Source organism: Bipolaris victoriae (genome assembly GCF_000527765.1).
Source record: "Bipolaris victoriae FI3 unplaced genomic scaffold scaffold_63, whole genome shotgun sequence".
Lineage (NCBI taxonomy): Eukaryota > Fungi > Ascomycota > Dothideomycetes > Pleosporales > Pleosporaceae > Bipolaris > Bipolaris victoriae.
Genome location: NW_014575329.1, coordinates 157,120 through 177,192, shown reverse-complemented (window position 1 = coordinate 177,192; position 20,073 = coordinate 157,120). Strand labels below are relative to the sequence as shown.

The 20,073-nt window shown below is 50.3% G+C and overlaps 7 protein-coding genes across 7 annotated transcripts; 3 read left to right on the top strand and 4 right to left on the bottom strand.

The window, feature by feature from the left end:
- Positions 1–315: 315 nt before the first annotated feature.
- COCVIDRAFT_39346 (hypothetical protein) lies at positions 316–5,090 on the bottom strand (the record flags this gene model as incomplete). The annotated part of the gene is made up of 8 exons (XM_014699389.1): positions 316–686; positions 778–1,128; positions 1,180–1,812; positions 1,977–2,290; positions 2,368–2,475; positions 2,520–3,138; positions 3,228–3,898; positions 4,018–5,090. The coding sequence occupies 8 exons, from the start codon at positions 5,088–5,090 to the stop codon at positions 316–318; spliced, it is 4,140 nt and encodes a 1,379-aa protein (XP_014554875.1).
- A 2,685-nt stretch (positions 5,091–7,775) lies between these two features.
- On the top strand, positions 7,776–9,767 carry COCVIDRAFT_103836 (hypothetical protein; the record flags this gene model as incomplete). Its single annotated transcript, XM_014699388.1, has 2 exons — positions 7,776–7,925; positions 7,983–9,767. 2 exons carry the CDS (start codon positions 7,776–7,778, stop codon positions 9,765–9,767), a joined length of 1,935 nt encoding a protein of 644 aa, XP_014554874.1.
- Positions 9,768–10,470: 703 nt separating this feature from the next.
- Positions 10,471–11,660, top strand: COCVIDRAFT_103912 (hypothetical protein; the record flags this gene model as incomplete). The annotated part of the gene is made up of 4 exons (XM_014699387.1): positions 10,471–10,630; positions 10,688–10,819; positions 10,882–11,501; positions 11,547–11,660. The coding sequence occupies 4 exons, from the start codon at positions 10,471–10,473 to the stop codon at positions 11,658–11,660; spliced, it is 1,026 nt and encodes a 341-aa protein (XP_014554873.1).
- A 579-nt stretch (positions 11,661–12,239) lies between these two features.
- Positions 12,240–14,022, top strand: COCVIDRAFT_28174 (hypothetical protein; the record flags this gene model as incomplete). Its single annotated transcript, XM_014699386.1, has 3 exons — positions 12,240–12,518; positions 12,572–12,609; positions 12,675–14,022. The coding sequence occupies 3 exons, from the start codon at positions 12,240–12,242 to the stop codon at positions 14,020–14,022; spliced, it is 1,665 nt and encodes a 554-aa protein (XP_014554872.1).
- Positions 14,023–14,418: 396 nt separating this feature from the next.
- COCVIDRAFT_103986 (hypothetical protein) lies at positions 14,419–15,762 on the bottom strand (the record flags this gene model as incomplete). Its single annotated transcript, XM_014699385.1, has 6 exons — positions 14,419–14,598; positions 14,651–14,760; positions 14,807–15,163; positions 15,213–15,362; positions 15,416–15,539; positions 15,595–15,762. The coding sequence occupies 6 exons, from the start codon at positions 15,760–15,762 to the stop codon at positions 14,419–14,421; spliced, it is 1,089 nt and encodes a 362-aa protein (XP_014554871.1).
- A 477-nt stretch (positions 15,763–16,239) lies between these two features.
- On the bottom strand, positions 16,240–17,956 carry COCVIDRAFT_39341 (hypothetical protein; the record flags this gene model as incomplete). The annotated part of the gene is made up of 2 exons (XM_014699384.1): positions 16,240–16,626; positions 16,673–17,956. The coding sequence occupies 2 exons, from the start codon at positions 17,954–17,956 to the stop codon at positions 16,240–16,242; spliced, it is 1,671 nt and encodes a 556-aa protein (XP_014554870.1).
- Positions 17,957–18,871: 915 nt separating this feature from the next.
- Positions 18,872–19,931, bottom strand: COCVIDRAFT_28171 (hypothetical protein; the record flags this gene model as incomplete). The annotated part of the gene is made up of 3 exons (XM_014699383.1): positions 18,872–19,254; positions 19,294–19,606; positions 19,662–19,931. 3 exons carry the CDS (start codon positions 19,929–19,931, stop codon positions 18,872–18,874), a joined length of 966 nt encoding a protein of 321 aa, XP_014554869.1.
- Between the last annotated feature and the right edge of the window lie 142 nt (positions 19,932–20,073).

The window sequence follows — 20,073 nt, the reverse complement described above, 5'->3', positions numbered from 1 at the left end:
TCACGCCCATGGTATTATGACCACGATATTTCCAAGTCACATGTTGCTACGATGCTGGTTTACAGTAAAGAGAAGGGGGGGGGAGCTATGTGTCTTTGGACGTTACAAGAGACATGAAACTGGCAATGGGATGGTTGCTCCTCCTCCTCCTCTCAAAGAAGAGGCTTTGTTCACGCCTTGTACATTATTTCCTGCCACAAAAGAGCAGTTCAAACACGAACGAAAGCCATATGCTACATTCTATTCATTGTAATTATTATACTCTTCTTTGAAAAAAAAAGACAAGAAATCAAATCTGTATACACTGTAATAAATCTACATTAAAGTATCCGAACTCGAACTCGCATCACGAAATGCATCAACAAAGTGTCGCCTCGACTTTGACATTGCCTTTTCGCTACTGGACCTGCCTTCTTCGTGACTCGGCGCCATCTCCACATCTGACATTCCTATTGCTTCATCAGGATCGTGCAATTCAACGTGGTGCTGCAGGTCAAGAGATGGCGTTAGCTTTGGGGGTTGCTGAGTGGTATCGCTGTGCCCATAGGCCCTGTAATCGATATTTCCGTCGCTTATAGGGCGATGCTCGATCTCGAGTCTGCTGTGGATATTCGATCTGCTTTCGCGAAGGGAGCGGCGTTTATCTGAGGTTTTGTAGGGTACGGTGTCGAGCATGGGTGGAGATGCTAAAGCAGTGGAAAGATTCTTTAGTTAGATTTGAAGATTGATTTTTTTTGGGGTCTGGGGAAGGGAAGGGGTAAATGAGTGTGGGCTTACTGGTTTGTTTCACGGCTTCGCCTTCGGTGAGATTGCGTGGGAAGCCGCTGATGGGGAAGCTGGTGCTGAATTTTGGTTGCTTGCGGTCGTCGATGAGGTGAAGGTCAATAGATAATAATGCTGGATCCGAGGTCACGGGTATGACGATTGCGCCCAGGTTGAATGATCGACTGTCTACCATATCCTCGAGGACCTTGCGGCTCAACTCAATGTCCTGAGTGTGCTCAACGTTGCCCACTTCGGAGATGCGGAAGAAGGGTTGGAACTTGTAGCGTTGAAATTTGAAGCGAATGTGTTCCCCAAGGAAGCGCAGATCGTCGGACCCATCAGCGAATCTACACGCTATAGTACCTTTGATTTTTTTAGTTGTATTCATCTGATGGAGATACTGTGAGTGCATACCTTGGATGGTGAGCACACCTCTGATCTCTCTGGGTCGCCCAATCTTTTCGAAATAGAACGAGCCACCAATGAGCCGGCCAGCGATCGTTTGTATCATAACCTGTGACTCGGGCGTGCGAAGTGTATCAGCAACCTCCCTCTGCAAGTCGTTGACTTTCTGCGTGTCATCCATCTTGGGCACTGGGCTCCTGACATTAGGGTTCAAGCGTATATATCTCTCTGCCGCAATAGGCGAAGACAGGCCCACAACATCGGTGCGGAAATCTCTCCATATGTTTTCAGAGTTGAGGATATCCTCGACGCGCTGCTTGGCGAATTTGAACCAAGAATCTACTTGTGGGAAGACCTTTGATATCTTGGATCGCTTCTTCGTTAGTTCGAGCGCTTTTCGAACTTGCATGCGTCTGCGATCAGATCCGGCAATTGAGGAACCCTCCACACCCGACTCATGATATCCAGTCCCAACAGACAATAAGATATCTGGATAGCGCTCTTCTACATCCGGCCAGAGGAACTTGGTTTCGCTGTTGGCTATTCGTACTGGATTGTTGTGCTTGACAGCACCGTCAATATAACTCTCCTTGGTTCTGCCATTGACGAAGGGCTTGAAGAAGAATGGTGCAGCAGATGTGGCTCTTGCACTAGGCCAATGTCAGCTGTAAGCCTCAGGGCTCTTACGCCGATACACTTACGCTTCTCTGACTTTAAGGTCGTTGTTAGGGTCATCTGGGCGAACTGGGCGGTAGCCAACTGTCGAAAGTATAAGCTCTGGTCAGGTCAAGCGAAAGGCGACTTACTTCCAGATTTACTCGCACGATTATAATTCGTGAAGATCACAACCTCCTCACCCGTCTCAGTGGCAGCTGTTACAGCAACTTTCCGTGTAGAGCCACTCATATCCTCTGGCACTCCTCCGAACATGGCTTCGTCCCCGAAAGCTTGGTATAAAGCCTTCTCAAGCGGCTTGGTACGGTATTTGCTCCTCATCAATTGGAGACCACCAGGATACCTGGAAGTAAACGCAGTTCTCACCAATCTCAGGAACGTCTGCGTAGACTGTTCGATGGACCAATTTTTGACTCCAAGGCCAAGTGCAAGCAATCCGCCGGTACTAAGGATGGTCAACTCTCGCTTGCTCATGTGCCCAAATTCCTTCGGGAACTAATGGTAGACTCTACAGCGACTCACCTGGTGCCCACTATAAGATCAAAAAAGTCCTGGATAGGAATGCGCCCTCCTAGTTCTTTCTGGATCTCCCCAAGAACACTTAGAATGACAATGCCTCTCATACCGCCACTGCCTTTGTTAGTATCATTTTCTGGTGAATGCGGTTTACTTACCCATCAAGTGATAGCACCCGCACACCAGCGAGCGGAGGCTTAAAGTGCACCGGCCAATGAGCAGAGAAGACGGTTTCGTAGTCATGGAGAGGACAAGAAGCCATTGAATATGAGTGTTTAAGCTCATTATGAGGGTTTCCGTAACTTTTGATACAGGGTGTACAGAGCACATGTCCGCAACGTAGAGGATGCTCGGCCAGTTCTCGAAGGCAGCAGTAGCAAGTCAAGTGACTGACAAACTTCTGGGCGCCACCCAGACGCTTGTAGAATGCCGTGATGTTGGCGTGGTGGAGTCTTGTGGTAATATCCACCTCACTCGCAGATGGGGTTTGCATGAGCTGGGAACTGAGCTCAACTTGAAATTTTGCAAGGTGGCTCTCCAAAAGCCGAGACCAGTCTTTGGCGAAGCCAGTAAACGTAAAGTTGGACTCATACGGACCAGTGCCAATGATGATACCCTTTCTATTCTGATGTCCCTTGTTATGAGTCTCCTTCACATTCACACAGCGGCCGCGGTGCATATAGTTGAATGTGCATGGCCAGTAGAGCGCACAAAAGTCTTCCAGTGCTGTATCACAGTGGGAAAGGTATTGCTTTTCGAGAATTTGGTTTGCCGGGCCTGGAAATCTCACGTGTTAATGAATTGTGAATTTGGGATTTGGGGTAAAAGAGTGTAAAGAGTGACTTGAGTGGGGTTGCGCTACGTACCTTTAAAGTTCTGTCGAACACAGTCCAACCCAATACAAGAAGCTACCATAAAGCTCAATTCCTCGAAAATCTTTCTGGGATCATCGTACTGAGCCTTCATAGCAACAGCCAGCTTGAGAATATTACCTCCAAAATCCAAAGGAATGGGATTGATCTTGAACGAGGCGTCCATGAAGTCGAATGGTTTGTTCAAATCATTTGAAAAATGTTCGAATGCGGAATGCAGGTATACGTTCAAAGCGTCGGAGTTGAAAAGCATGCGAGACCTACGCTTCGTATTGAATGACTCTCTGCACCGCCTAGACAGCGTATCGTGAAGTTTTTGGATCTGTTCGTCGATCATCATATAACGGCCATCTCCGGGTATCCTTATAACGGTGATCGAGGAATAGTAGCATAGAAGAAGATCTTTCACGGTGTGAATGTTTCTACCCTTCCCACCCCAATATTCTTTTAGCTCTTTAAAAGCTGGGTCTCGATCGACTGCACCAGCGACATCAGCTAGAAGAGATTCCGTTGCATATTCAGGGTCCCAAGCGCTCTGATCGACTTTGGTACTTGTCGCGTTGAGAGCAATGATGGCGTGAGGCAGGATAGGTTGGTTGACTGACTTTTCAATGGACGATCTAGCCCATTTGATCAACAGTGTGAGCACAGTAGACTCAAATGTCCTGCAATATTGAGTCAGATTTAGAAAAGATAGTTGGAGCAGGTCGACAATGATTAAAAGAAAAATATAGGCAAATAGTAAACACAACGGAGCATTAAGGTATAGACTTTTAGAACTTACTTTGCATTTCGCAAGACGAACACGATCACATCCGAAAATGTGTATAGCAAACGTGGATAAAACTCTGTGACTGCGTACTGACGTTTTGTCTTTTCTGGCGAGTTCGCCCATTTGATTTCTCGACGTGTGCGATTCAATCCTCTGGTAATCTGTTGTAGTTTGGGATGCTCTCGGCGCATCTCTCTCCCTTTCCCCCTCTCTTCAGAAGTATGTGACGCCTTCTCGCGATACTGAGCGCTTATTGGAGTGTTTTCGCCGCCTTCCAAACCTTCGCAGTCTGCGAAAAGCATGGGATGTTCTGATAGATATGTGGTTGGATCACTGTAAAGGTGAACATCACATGACGTTGGTATGTTGCTGTTCGTCATTGACCCAACTACTGGTGACGGGAACGCCCATTCGCGCGAGCCGTGTATCCTCTCTTGTTGATCTATGAGCATTTTGATGAGAGTACTCTTTCCAGCACCTGTTTGTCCAATAAAAGAGACGATCTGGGGATATCGGAACTGGTACTCATCAGTATTGCTGTCGGCCATGATAGCAGCGTAGCGTCCACGGTCATCCAAAATGGATTTGTTGTGATTGTCACGCGCCAGCCCAAACCATGTCGTATCTTCATCCTCGACATGCAGAATTTGCTGTTCATGGTAATCTTGGGGTGGGGCGAGGATGTCCTTTAGTCTTTGGACGATTGTTGGATTGGCCTTCTCATGGGGTAGGCCATCGGGACCCTTCCGACCCAATTTGTGTGGGCCCTGCTTCCCCCAACAGTCATCGCAAAAGTTCATGTCGCAGTAAGAACAATTCCAGATAGGCTGTATATGTACACTACAAGTATCACAGACTGTAGATGAAGGCTCGTCGTCGTCTGATGCCTCTTGATAGGTAGGTATCTGTTCCCTGAAGACGTTTAGCCCACGAGAAGTGCCGGTAGAGACTGAGCTAGGATATTGGCTAGATGGCCTAAAGATATTGGCTTTGGAGGTATGGCTAACGGGTATCTCATCTCCGTGCGGAGAGAGACGAGCCATATTCGGTCCCTCTAGGATCCATTTCTGGTTCGAGGTGGACATCTAGGTAGTGGTGCAAAGAGTAGTAGTCCGAGATGTTTGCAAGTGGATAGACCATAAAAAACTTGCTAGAAAGTTTTTGGCTTCGGTCGGTACTTAGTAGTGAGGATCAGGCTGAGCTGCAGCCTGAGGGCTGAACCTCAGCCTTGCAGCTGACCGCATGTGGTGGCAAACAGATTCTGAGGTCCTCAAACATGGGATACAGACTGGCCAAGGCATTAGAATCAAACCAGTTGATCATTGTATGTGTCTGTAAGCTACTACTTGTGGTGGCTGTGTGCAGCCACTATGGGTAAAGTTCGATAAGAGAAATACGCATCTTAGCTACAAAAGGAGACTTACGACCGAAATTTTTGTGAGGAAGCCACCGCCCCAAACGAAAAATAAGCCGTTGATCATGGGACCAAACGATATTTTGCAAGACATTGCGCCTTGAGCGGCTGGCTTCTTCCTACAAAGGGCGATAAAACTGCAGTTTCCTACGGCTGTATGCAGCCACCAAGTGTTAGCCCTGACAAGGAAAGGGTATCTCTCAGCTACAATGAAAAAAAAATCAAGACTTACCGCGGTTCAGGTCCCTTCAAGGAAGGATGGCTTTACATAAGCATTGGTAGGTGATGATGAGAAGACTGAGCAAATGGACCAGAAGTAAACATATAGAAGGACTACGGGACTTAATCTTGCATAATACACTTGTATGTGAGCTTAAAAGGCACCGGTCCCAGTCACCAACCTAGAGCTCTAGGGTTGATAAGAGAATCAGATTGGAAGTTTGCCATGGGCACTAAGAGAGAAGCGAGCGAAATGGTAAGAAAAAGCACGCTGGGCTCTGATTCTAAGCTCTGATGCTGATGGTAGGTACTCGTTGTTTCGTTTTGTGTGCGTAAAATGTCTAGCAACTTGAGGTGCAGTGCATGTGAATATGCTGCAACGCGATAGTGTTGGGTGTTCTTGAAATGACTTGTCAGCCTTTTTGTCCGTATCCTCTGCACACATGGCAGCTCAAGCACTGCTTTTCCGTTGTCAGCATGATTTTCCACCTCTTAGTTGGTCGCTATCCAACTAGCACTTTCCAGTAGACACGTCTCTTGAAGATTTATCGGTCTCGTTACGTATGGTTGCTCGAATCTGGTACCATTTCTTAGGTTCCCTAAGAAAAGGTTATGTTCACTCAGTATACACTTCTAAAAACCAGTTGATACAGTTGGCTCCAGGTTGTTAGATGCAACACACATCATTAGCATTAAGCCAAAGGCCAAGATCAACGCTCGCAAGATGCATAGCGCTGTATCGAGTGGGAACGTAGCATCCATTATTGGAACGGCTATGTTCAGCCTGACGAAGAATCATCTCTCCAAGACTAGCACTTCGTAAGTGACTGCAACCCACAGCCCGTCATAAGGCTGAATGTTATGATCGAATAGCGCATTCAAATTGATGCTTAGTAACATATTGCTGAGAATGAGTGCGTTACCGACTACACCCGTAGGTCTGCCACCTGTATTGCCGTCGTTTTTCCGAACGGTCATGTTAGCATTTTATATACACACTTCGTCATGTCCGATCTGGTGCCTCTTTTGACTCTGCATTACCTTTCTTGCTTCTGGTATTTGGCATCTATACGTAGATCCGCCAACGCTAAAGACGTGAGTTCGAGTTGACTGTTTTAGTAAATCGACTCATCGGAGTAGCAGCCGTTGCCCTGCTATCCCGTGATACTGGATATAGCTGTTACGCTGCTGTTTTAGCTGCAGCGGCTGCAATGCGCCTTGTCCGCGACGTATTAGAATCATTGAAAGGTTGGCCAAGAGACGCTACTGCTGCACGACCTTAGCGATTTTCACGGCCGTTTCTCGCATCAGATGTATCATGTGCATACGAGATCCTGATAGTGGGATCAGGCTGAAGACTACCATCTAATGAGCCGAAGTCGGCGGGACAAGGCTGAACAGGTCGTAACGTGCCCATACTTCCGGACTCAAGACGCAGCTGGCCAGAAGTAACACATTAATGAGAATTATAAGTAGAGAGGGTGATACCGATGTTGGTAGTACCGCGTACGTTTGACAAGAATCATGGTTGCTTGTGTTGTACATAAGTGCGGGGGTTGAAGCATGCTACAGCAACAAGAAACTTGGCCCAGAGCAGCTAGCCTGGTGTATGCTAGAGGCATGCGGCTCTGAGCCTGTGCCTCACGAGCAATTTGGATCTGTTATGCGATGTACGAACAGACGAGAAAACACCTGACATACGGCGCCTCGCTGAGCCTGACCGGTATGTGATCTGAATTTGGTCCTGGTCTTCATTGCACAGAGCCTCATTTTAATACTCAGTCATCTGTTGACTGGCCAAACATGGTCAGCCTGGTCGACTTAACTAAAGTGGGGCTTGTACCACTGATTGGATGCCTTCTTCTGTACTACTGGGGTACGGCCTTGTGCGACGGCATCTTCCTTTTTTGCGGCTCTGCTCCTTCAGACATGAAATGGTGCGTGTGCGGCTCCTCTGGTGTAAAGAATTGACCAGCTGCTCGCTACTCAACTAAAACGACCTATCGGTTTATACATTTCTCTCCAGTACAAAATCTCACGAAATTGAGCTCTACGTTTGGCCCATTATATAAAAAATCTCTATTCCAATTACTGGCTTCTCTTGGTCGCTTTTTACTACACATTTCTCGCGCGGTCTATGCATCCCACCTTGGACCAACTCCCTTTTGACATTCTATTCTGCGTGGCTGCTAACCTGAGTCTTGAAGACATTGTTCATCTCAGTCAGACATGCCAGCAGCTGAGTGCCTTGATGGACGAAAGGACAGTTTGCAGAAGCATAATCGAAGTAAGCACTGCAGTGGGAAACGTCAGTGCTTACGATCAAAGCTGACGCTGCCGACAGGTGGACTTTCCTTATACAGAAGAAGCAAAACTAGCACGGACAGAAAAAATTACTTACAAGCAAGCCGTGAGAGCAATCTATGACAGAAGGCATGCTTTGTCTACTGCATACCCATTCTCAGCACGTACTTGGGGCAATGGAAACGCATTTGTTTATGGACAGGGAATCCTATGCGTACTTGAAAGCAAGACTGTACATCTCTCGGATCTACGCTCACAGTCGCATGATATTCATATCGATCTCACTGTATTTGCTGGACCGATTCTAGGACCGCCTTTTCCAGTGCCTGGGAATTTTGACGTGGACCTACTCAACTATGCTGACGGAATCCTTGCTGTTCACCTCAAGAAAGAGGGTGAATCCGATGGTGGTTATATAATTGCTCTCAGTATGGCGCGCAATTGTCCTGATGATAAAAGACTGGTCCAAATGGTGCGGCTTCCTTCAAGCTCTAAACTTTTCGTTAGACACACCGCCGATTTCCTCTACTATGGTACGCATACAGGGAGAGGTAGCGATGGCCACCATAAATGGGAAATTGGCGGCGTACGTTTGAACAATAGCATTAAGATACAGGATGGCGCAAAGCGGTTAGTGCTGGACAACTTCCATGGATCGGACATTGGCTCTACAGTCGCGTTCGAGATACACAATGGTCACTTCTACGCAGTCTCCAATCAAACCACCTTTGAGGTTGAAGAGATTGACTATACCTCTTTCTACCATGTTGCTCGCTTCCCACTCCATTCGCCGTTGCCGGCCAGTGTCGAGAGGGACGAACGGCTGTATCGTCGCCAGCATAAACAAGGGCCTATTCACGACTCTTGGACCGATCTTACACTACAGAGCGATGAGAGTACAAACGAAATGGTGATTGTTGAGTCGAGGAGAGAATGGGCAGAAGCGTCCTCGCGACAATCACGTACATTTTACGTAACCCGTCTGGAGTTTGGAAGCGAAAATGGCACAATGGACATTTCAGATGAACTACTACTACCCGAAGACGATATATATCTTCCGGTCATAGACTCATCCAACAGACCTCAATGGAAGCCTACGCCGGATCTCTTCAGCTGGAGTCAACATCCAGAATTTTGCGGCACTGACCCTGCGCCGCGCTCCTTTATGCTCGCCAGAACAAAATTTAGAGCTTACAACTATGCATGTACTACGTTTATGGATCTAGTCGAAGATCAAGAATGCTGCAATGATGCCTCGAAGCCGCCATGTCTGAGGCTGCGAATAGGATCACGGCGCGAAACAGGTCTCGACGATAATGCGACAGTCAACCGCAAGGGAAAGGCTGCGGCTGTTTATAGCACGAAACCAAATTTTGTGGATAATCAAACGCACTATCGACAATCACCTATTCGCATGTGGCCGCCTCGAGCATCGCGTTGTCCTTGCTCGCAACACCTGCACAACATACTTAATCCAGCAATTCCCTCGAGTGGTGCGTCATACACGAGGAGCGTGACGGGTGTGCTTGACGAGCAACGTCTGGTATTTATGATCAAGTCGGGGCGGTCATATGGGCCGAGCGACAATAATACCTTGGGTACGGTAGTCATTGTAGATTTTGCTCGCCCGACCAAGAGCAGCAACAGCGCAAACTCAGCACCCATGGCAAGGAGTGATAGTAAAATGGAGGAAACTCTCAGCCTTGGATGGGAATGGCAGCCAGGGCTCGAACAGATGTGCAAGGATAGAACGTGCTGCAAAACGAACCATGGTGGGCTGGGTGGTACTGCGAACGGGAGGGGCGCCAGATTGAAGGGTTTTTGAGGCTCAATGGTATGCCAACTGCGAACATTCCCGTTCCTAAGGGCGCACTTTTGCCTTGTAGGATTTGCTGCAAGGCGTGCATGCATATGCGTATACATGCGCGTGGCAAGTCGGGCGCGGCTGAAGGCACAGCAAGGCTACTGGACCGTCCATAGCCCCCAGCCCGCCGTGCTCTGCTTCATCTAACCAGGCAAGTTCATTGGGTCTCTGAATCGCGATGTCAACATCTTACATACTCTTTAATAAAACAAAAGCAGTGAAGTAGCAATGCCATGAAGGACTCGTATGGCGTTACCTAGCAACATGCAGGGCCCTGTTTGACGTGTTTGCAATGGTGGTAGTACTACTCCCTATCTACCTCGCCCTATGACGCAAGCCCAGCCGCGTCACCATGAATGCATCGACGTATTGATGGCTGGTGGCCAAAACCAAGGTACAGGTACACGCCTCGACGGAGCCACAGCTAGGCGCCCACGATAGATTGATCAATGGCGGTTCGCGTGCTCGTGCGACACACGGGCAGTCGTGGTCAATGTTGGAACTGGGACAAACGCCGTCACCTACGTCACTGCCCGCCCGCCCTGATAATACACAAAGCACGGCCTCGTCCATTTCACAACAAACCCTCCAGACTCTTTGCTTTTACCTCCCGCATACACAACCTTGCTCTTAACAAATCCAACTAGCACTAGCTGCAGCTACAATGGAGACCATCACCAACCTTGCTACTACTGCTACTACAGCAGCTTCCAAGCTCATCTACGGCGATCAGACGCACAACAACGAAACTGCTGGCAAGGAGCCAATCTCGGGCGAGAAAGGCGCTGGAACTGCAACTGACCCCTACGACAAGGGCAATGCTGGTGAGCTGCACGAGTCTCCCTTCTTACCGTATGTCACGTGCTGAACCTGCCTTTTAGCAACCCCTCTAGCTACAGCCGACAAGACCGACTATGTCGATTCATCTAACAACGAGACGGCCGGAAAGGAGCCTGTATCTGGAGCATTGGGCAATGGCACTGTTAGCGAGCCGTTTGACCAGGGCAACGATAGTGAGTCCACGACTTTATGAGACTCCATATCTGTCGTTTTATGCGGTGCTGACTTCCCAAAGCCAAGGCGACTGAGACCGCAGCAGAGAAGACGTCTGGTTCGGATGCTTTCTTGAAGTTGGACCCCGTTCACCAAATCCAGGCTGAGACAACCACTTCTGCCCCTACCATCGACTCTGCTAGCAAGAACGACACTTCCAACGTCGGCATGCCCATTACCTCCCTTGCTCCTGACACTGCTGTATTGAGCAACAATCCCACATCAAGCGCAACAGAGACCACTGGCGTCACGGACAAGGTTTGGAAGGACACCCCACTAGATGACATCAGCCGCTCAGGTGCTCCGGGAGCTGGCCCTACAGCGCCCAGCAATGTCACTTCTGCGACTCCCGGCCTTGAGGCGAACACCTCTGCCACCACCTCTTCTGATGCCGCTATCAAGACTTCAGCCCCCGACTCAGTGACGGCTTCGTCCGGTCTTTACTCTGGCTCCGAGCCTCAGCGTCCAGAAACCGATGCTGGCCTCAACAAGACCGAAGCCGAGAAGGAAGCCGAGAAGCGTGATACTCCGGCATGGACAAACACGGGCGTGACTTCGGATAGCAGCAAGTACGAAGAGGACGTTGCCAAACAAAACGCCGCTTCTCCAAAGGAGTCCAAGAGTACGTTAACACAAAAGGCCGTGCATATTCTGAAAGGCGCTGACGGTATGGCAGGCGTGGCAGAGACGGACACTGGTCGCAAGTTGTCGTCTGATAGCCACGAGGAGAAGGGCGGCAAGATGTCGCACTTGAAGGAGAAGATGAAGAACAAGCTTCACATTGGCTCCAAGGACAAATAGGCTTAGATGCTTCCGCTGCTCTACACTGTGAGGTGTTGGTAAAAGTAGCATCTGTTTGATGAAGGACGAGATTTGATACCACGGCAATAACAGCCATACTTACGACGACGATTCTTGCAATGACCTTTCTTTAGATAGTAATCTAATGGATTAAGCTAAACTGAGCTTCCTTGCGTGTATGGTCCAATCAATGCCATTGTCTAGCCTCGTGCCACCAACTAAAGCTAGCGGGCCGCCGGCAATATGACCAGCATGACTACATTCAACACTCCGCCTCATCACACGCCTCACTTGCCACTTGGGCACACCACGTTGGCGCTGTATTGATAGCACGGACTGGACTGGACTGGACTGGGCTTCTATCACGCGGCTGTCTATCGTTGTGGTCCAACCCCACCTTCCCTTCCGAGCCCTGCATTTTCCGAGTAAGCCAACGGCCATGCGCCTAGTGTAGTGATCAGCCAAGAACTGCACTGTACCTTTTTCCAACCCCAATCCAATCTTCAAGGAGTACTCTCGAATTAGTCTCTCTCTCTGTCTCTCTTGCCTTTTTACCTTGATACAGCACACAACGTCAACATGGGCAATATCGGCAATGAGAACGCAGTCAGGCATGCTGACAGAACACATGATAGGACAACACCCGAGGGTGAGACACGTATATCGAGGGATTTATCTAGCTCCCCACATTTACAAAGCTACATGGATGAACCAAACATGATTCGGAAAGCGGCGGGAAAGATTCCACATATTGGCATTGTCGGCGCTGGTGTTGCTGGGTTGAGATGTGCGGATATCTTGTTGAAGCAAGGTGTCAAAGTGACTATACTCGAGGGAAGAAATAGAGTTGGTGGACGGGTGAGTAGTTTTTGAAATCTTTTGGGAGAGTTTGTGTGTTGAACAGTCTACAGTTATGTCAAAGCAATGCGCTAGGTCACTTGGTCGATCTGTAGGTCTTATACACTCTTGATAACTCGCTTTGAACGAGAAAGTACGTACTAACAAGTTGAAAAGCGGCCCAAATTGGATACATGGAACAGACGACAATCCCATTCTTGATCTTGCCAAGGGAACAAAAACTGTGGCTATGAACTGGGATGGTCGACAGTCGGTTTTTGACAGTTTAGGAAAACACATGCCCGACAAAGAAGCAGCAGAAAATAGTGAGCATGTCTGGGGAATCATCGAGCAAGCAATGAAGTTTTCGAATCAAGAGTCTGCAACAATACCAGCCGAAATGAGTTTGTACGATTACTTTCAGGAGCAGGTGGTAAAAATGTTCCCAGGCAACGATGAAAAGCCAAAGAAGAAGCAAAGAGATATACTCGAGATGGCCGAGATGTGGGGTGCATTTGTCGGCTCGCCAATCCAAACGCAAAGTCTCAAGTTCTTCTGGCTAGAAGAATGCATCGACGGCGAAAACCTCTTTGTAGCATCGACATACGCCAAAGTCCTAGACAAGATTGCCGAACCTGCACTCAAAGGCGCGACCATGCTCTTCGAGCACAAAGTCAAATCGATTCTCTCCCAAGAAACCAACGGCGAGACAGCAGTCACACTCGAGCTCGAAGACAAAAAAAGCCTAACCTTCGACCAAGTAGTCATAACCACCCCCCTCGGCTGGCTAAAAAGAAACAAAACAGCCTTCACTCCCCCCTTACCACCCCGCTTCAACCTCGCAATCCAAAACCTCGGATATGGCCATCTAGACAAAGTCTACATCACCTTCCCCACCGCCTTCTGGAACACTTCCTCTCCCACCACCACCACCACCACTTCATCCCCCAGCCCAATCCCCTCCTCAGACTCCCCCATAAACCCCACCCACTACCCCGGCTTCACCCACTGGCTCAACCCAACCTACACCCCCACCACAAACCCCTCATCCTGGAACCAAGAAGCCGTCAACCTCGCCGCCCTCCCCTCAGACACCGCTCATCCAACCCTCCTCTTCTACACCCACGGTCCAACAAGCAAACACATAGCCAACCTCCTCGCCTCGATTCCCGAGGAAAAACACAAAGATATCCTCATCGACTTTTTCGCCCCGTATTACTCGTTGCTACCAAACTACAAAAAAGATGATGAAGAGTGTAAGCCGAAAGCCGTGCTAGCGACGGCGTGGGCAAACGACGAACTAGCGGGATGGGGCTCGTATTGCAATTTCCAGATTGGATTGCAGGCGGGAGATGAGGATGTTGAGGTGTTGAGGCGCGGGATGCCGGAGCGCGGGGTGTGGGTTGCGGGGGAGCATTGTGCGCCGTTTGTGGCGTTGGGTACGGTGACGGGGGCGTATTGGAGTGGGGAGGGGGTTGCGAGGAGGGTGGGTGAGGTGTGGGGATTAGGTGGGACGAGTAAGTAAGTGGACTGGGGCAAGTTATTCACATGTAGGTTTTGTTGGCGTCGGATAGAGTATTGAAAGGAAAAGAAGAAGATGGGGATTTTGGCAAAGGATGAATTTACAAAGACACAAAACAAATTCAATTCACTGGCTTCCTCATCCCGTTGCGCCATACAAGAAAGTCATAACACTTTGTCCTAATCAGCGCATTTCTTTCTTCGTCTATTGGTATCTTCGCTTCATTTCCCAAGACGAGCCGCAGTAATCCTTGTTTAGTTCTTGTGCTCCAGCTGCGTACTCGGTAGTATCGTCGCCCCACCAGCGGGCAATCTAGTCGTCGCATCGTCGCATCCTTTGCTCATCGAGTGCCAGTGACGTCCAATGTAAACCTGACAGCTGGCCATGGACGGCGTTGCTCTACTCGTCTTCCATGCCTTCAAGCAGAGTGTGTTCGAGCACGTCGCTCAACGTAACGACGCCCTTGAGTTTGCTGTTCTCGTCAATGACCACGAAGCGGTGCACGCGTGACCTGCGGATTGTGTCGTAGATTGTTGACATGTTGTCGTTCAGCGAGCAGGTGAATATGCCAGGGAAATCCTGCAAATATTAGCATACCACTTCTTTCGAGCAAGTCTAGCAAGCTACTTACATCTGAACGCTTCAACAAAGCATCGCCGACCGTTAGGTTCAGGTCGTCGTATACACCGCCCTTGATGAGCGCTATCACATCGACGGCTTCAAACACATTGAGCACAGTTCCTACCATTGTCAGCTATATCTTCCTGGAACCACTTCAACTCCTTACCTTGTTTGTCCAAGATAGGAACGCTCGATATGCTTTTCTTGACAAGCATGTGTATGACGTCCATGACAGGGGTATCCATGGATGCGGTTGCGAGATCGGTATACGTGCCAACGTTCAGCTCCCTAAGCGGCTTGCGTAGCTTCTGCGTCTCCTTGACGTTCACCGCGATAAATTTCAATATGCGGTATTGTGTAATGACACTAACGACCATGGTCCTATGTGTCTCGTCATCGCTGTCGACGATTGGTATACGCCGGGCGCGCGACTCGAGCATCTTACGACATGCTTCGTATACGGGACGGTCGGGGTGAATAGAAATGGTTTCTATGGGCTTGACGCCGAGTGCCTTTTCGATGTCTGTCTTGCGTCAGTACACGCCTGGTGTACGTGGACCAAGCTTCCTTACCTCGCAAGCTGTTCAGGCGGAACTGATCTACTCGAGCCAGCGCATCTGGGTTCTGCCAGTAGTACTGGATGACGTTGATGTAGTCGGATGTTGTGAGAAGGCCGGCAAAAGTAGATGACTTGGAGTCCCACAGCGGCGCTGAGACGATGCCTATGGAGGGCTCTCAGCTGATATGTCTTGTATGCGATGTCTGACAAGCTCACCATTCTGGTTCAGGATATTCAGACTCTTCTTTACCAACAGGGCAGTATCGAACACGATGAGGCGGTAGCTGATAGGGAGCACGTCATAGCTCGTCCTCGCCTTGAGAAAAGCTCGAATGGTTCTCTGGCCTCGTGTCAGCCTGTACCCATGACTCTTCACCACACAAGCGTTGCCATACCAGACCGTCCAGCTGCTCACGATCGATAGCCGAAAGCTGACGCGGTTGCTCTTTAGAGGGCAAGGGGGCGCGGGATTGCTGGAGTAAATCTCGCGGTGTCACAAAAGCCGGTCGCGCATCGCTGCCGAGGGCGTTGGTCGCTGAGTCCGCCGCGTCGTGGCCAGACATGGTTTATTGCGATGCTCCTCGGAGCCGCATGGGGCGTGTAACCCCAGTGATGTTTGGTTCGGGGGGAAGGATACAGTGGGCACTACGCTTATAAAGCCCGAGACTTTTGAAATGCCGTGGAAGATGGCGGAGGTAGACGCCCCACGATGCACGATCGTCACTAGCGTATCGTGCTCCTCCAAAGTCTATGCGCAAACATGCGGGGCAAACCAACGTCTACGAGTGCCACGGCACGAGTTTCAGAACCTAAATACGCTGTCTCGACTTTTTGCTGGATTACAAATCTAAAGCACCCAGTCCAGATGTGGCGCACACTCTAGGAAATGCATACAGATCAAGCGCATAACATGCACAAGCATGCCTACAAACTATACATCACTTCCTCATCATTGATATGCGCCTCTCCACTCGCATATGAGACGCCTCCCCCACCCCTTGAACTATGAATTACATGCAGTGGACCCTTTCTCATCCTAACTATACGTCGTTTTTCCTCGCGGCTTTGGCAGCTTCGAGACTCAGCTCAGGACCAGGCTCAGCCTCGGTTTCCTCCATGATAATCTCTTTTGCCGCATGCTCGACCGATGTCTCTGGCTCGCCAATCGACTTCCTTGCCTGCGCTACAATTGAGTCTGCTTCAGTGATGCCGCCCTTCATAGCTGCTTGCTCTTGGTCCAAGCTTGTCGTGGCCTCGTTCTTGCGCTGGCGGAGGGCTTTGTTGTCGAACCGCACAACCATACACGACAGGTTGTCGGTGGAGAAGCGGGCAAGAGCGTAATCGACGAGCTTCTTTGAGGCTTCTTGAGGGTCATGGATTTGACGTATAAGATCGACGGCTTCTTGGTCGGAACAGACGTCCCAGAGCTGTACCTGTTAGCGAATATGAATTATTCACATGAACATGACTTACACCGTCGCAGGCGAGGATGAGGAATTCATCTTGGTCGGCCTGGATAACTGTCTCCGTGGTGTAGGGATGTCCAGTTACTAGGTCCTTCATGTATGCATCGCCCAGTGCACGCGTGACAGCGAGGACGCCGTTGACGCGGTTGTTGAGGATCAAACCACCAGCGCTAGCAACGCGACGTCCTTCGTTCTCGTCACTACCCTTGTGGTCATATGAAAGGCGAAGGGCTCGGCCATTCCTGCAAAGAACAATGCGCGCGTCGCCCACGTTCGCCGTATACAATACGCGCTGCCGAGTAGCCTCACTTCGTAGTTTTGCTTCTACCTGTTCGGCTGCAGGCTCAGAGGTAACGGCGTCGGCACCGTCTTTGGCCTCGCCGCCCTCACCAGCTTGCTTGACAGCTGACACTGCCGCGGGTGCAAAGAGGACAGAACCGGTGGACGATTGTGCGTTGGGCACTCGATCCTCCCATCGCAAAACTGCAATCACAGCAGTGCAACCACTGTTCTTCAAAGGAAGCTTCTCAAGCTGCTGGTCGACTACGGTAAAGGTCTGGTCAAGAAGTTCGGGTATCGGCGTGTTGGGATTCTTTCGAATCGTCTCTTCCAGGATTAGGTGAAGCTTCTTCCCACACCAGTCGGCAGCAAAAGTACCGGCGTGGCCGTCGAAGATGGCAAAGTAGCCATTATCGCTCTCAACCACGGCCTGCGATAGATCAGACTGGACCGAGCTCGCATCCGAGACAGCGCGGGGCTTGTCCAGGCCATACGAGGGGGCCGGAGTGCTGAGGAAGTTGTATAGGTATGCGTGTGTATCCTCCATAGTCCGTCTGCACTTCTTGTTCTTGTCCTCGGTGACACCGACGCGGAACGTGGAACGGGGGCCTGGTGCGGACTCGCCGGCAGAGTTGTTGAGCGAGCCCTGGGGCACGCTGAGAGCAGCGTCCGACTTGCCCAGCTTCTGCATTGGAGTTTGGGCAGCCGGCTTCTCCGACATGTGGGCGGTGTTGGCAGACGAGGTCGAGGTGGGGGAGGAGCCGCCAATGTGCAATGACTGCTTCGCGCTCGAGAACATATCGCGGGCACGCGACACGCCACTGCTCCGTCGTTTCCGCTCTGGTGGAGCAGCAGAGTCGCTGCCCTTGCGATCAGCAGTGGCACCATTGCTTGCGCCGTGTGTGCCAGAGGCGGCGTTGTCGGCCGTCGAGGCAGCCGCGGGCCTAGGCGCGTCGTTGTTTGCAGGGGCATCGATGGCGGCACCTTCGTCGTCTTTTGCATTCCCGAACATCTTCGAGAGCAAGCCGCCCTGGGCGCTCCGGCGCCTGTTGCCAGCCAGCTTGAGTGATTGCGACGGCGCTTGTTGACCGGGTGGCGGCGACGAGGATGGGTGCAGGTGGAGAAGGGGGTGGGCGGGGGGGTGTTAGGAGCTGAGATAAGCGAGGCTTGAGGAGCAGCAATAAGTTTTGAGCAAAAAGATGTCTCTGGACAAACGCAAGGGGGGTGGCGGTGTTGGGAGGAAGATGGGGCTTAGGTGTGATGACGTCGGGGGGCCACGGCGGGGTGTGCAAGTGTGCGAAGCGGCGAGTGCAAGTCGCAATTGGCGGAGAGGGGAAGGCTGGACGCTTGACGCTCGATGCCAGGGAAGACAACAACAGCAGGTGGGCAGGTTCCAAGGTTGCAGTTGGGGCAGTGTGGGCAGCAGGAATGGTCGTCTTGCGCAGCTCAGTATCATGTACGTACGTATGTAGTAAGCAGTGCGCGCCGGGCCTACCTCGACCTATCGACTAAGTATGTAATACCGCGGACGCATATAAATCCGTCTACTAAACACACCCACCCTCCCCTCCCATGCTCCCGTTCCCTGGCCACGTGCCAACCTTCTCGAATGCAGTCAGACCCCGCCCGCCTGCTGTGTGATGAAGTCGGCGAGCTCTTCGGCCAAAATACTCGTCTTGTGACTTGTCATTCTCCTGTGGCTGCCACGACGCCAGCCGGCCGAATAAAGACATCATCCGTTCCAGCATGATGGCTATCGGGCTACGATCAGCGAGATCTAGGCTCCATGCATGCACGCCGGCGCCCTGGGTGGAGTCCGCTGCGACACGCACTAAACTCCTTCTTGTCCGCGCTTACTCCATGTGGACTTGAGGACATTGCAGTCGTACGTCTATACCTGTCTCTTCACCACTTCACCGTCGATCCGTCAAACCAAATCCGACTCTCCGTCAAAAGCAAGCATGATGATTTGCTTTGCACGCCCCCCAGACATCTCACCTCGGTCGGACAAACCACGGCTATAAGCTGCAAACTCCTCCATGCCCATGGCGGCCTCTTCATTGTCATGACAAAACAACTGCGTCGATATCTTGTCCAAGGCATCGACTGTTATCCGCCCAGCAGCCCTCTGGATTTCAAGGCCCATGATAAGTCGCGCTTTGCGGATGAGACTGCGCTGTGAGCTACTCCAGGGCAAGGTACATGGCGCATCTGATGCCGAAATTTCGCCATATAATCTTAGAAGCTTGATCTGGTACTCTGCATCCCCCTTTATGGCTCCATGAATCAGAGCCTGGATATCATCCTTTTCTTCTCATGTCAGATCAAATTTGATTGAATTTTCCTGACCGAGAGACGTGCCAAGCTTCAAGGACTCGTCATCATACACTGATTTGCTTCCCAGAATTGTTATTTGTCTTCGTTTTTGACTCTCAAGGGAATAGCGGATATGGATTTCGGTGGGCATCATCGGTGTCATGTGTACAGCAGTGGCTGGAACAGCCTCTTCTAACACATCGTTACTTTCCGTGCTCCGGAGGCTACAGGTGTCGTCTTCATACGCTGCGATTATGGACATGTCATACGGCTCTGATGCATCCACATTTCCTACGGTCAAAGAAGAAGAGGACGACAATAAATCTTTTGGCTCGTCTCTCAGCAGCTATGTTATCATCAGTACTCAATCATGATCGAATTATCTCATCAAAGCCACTTACGACGGCTGCCCTTTCTTCGCCAATACGTGATTCGGGTACCTCGTCTGAGGTATATTCAACTAGCCTCAAACACCTGCATCCCTCGCAGTGGTATCCGGCATCTACAAGGCCTAATCTCACAATCGCCTCGGGAACATGGCAAGTTTTGCAGCGTTTGTTGTAGAACTCGTGCATGCATAGTTTGACAGTGTTGTTGTCGATTTTAGGCCGAAATCTTGCCTTAATTGTAGACTTGAGACGGCAGTATAGGCCGTGTTTCTTTATCGACATGGCGATGGTGAGAGATCATGTTGGAGCAGACACCAGTGCCATCATATCTTCATAATTAAACATGAATGCCTTTTGGGTAACTTTCATTCGAACGGGTATCCTTTTGTCTACATTCTATTGTTTCCTTGTGTCCGAAAGGTCG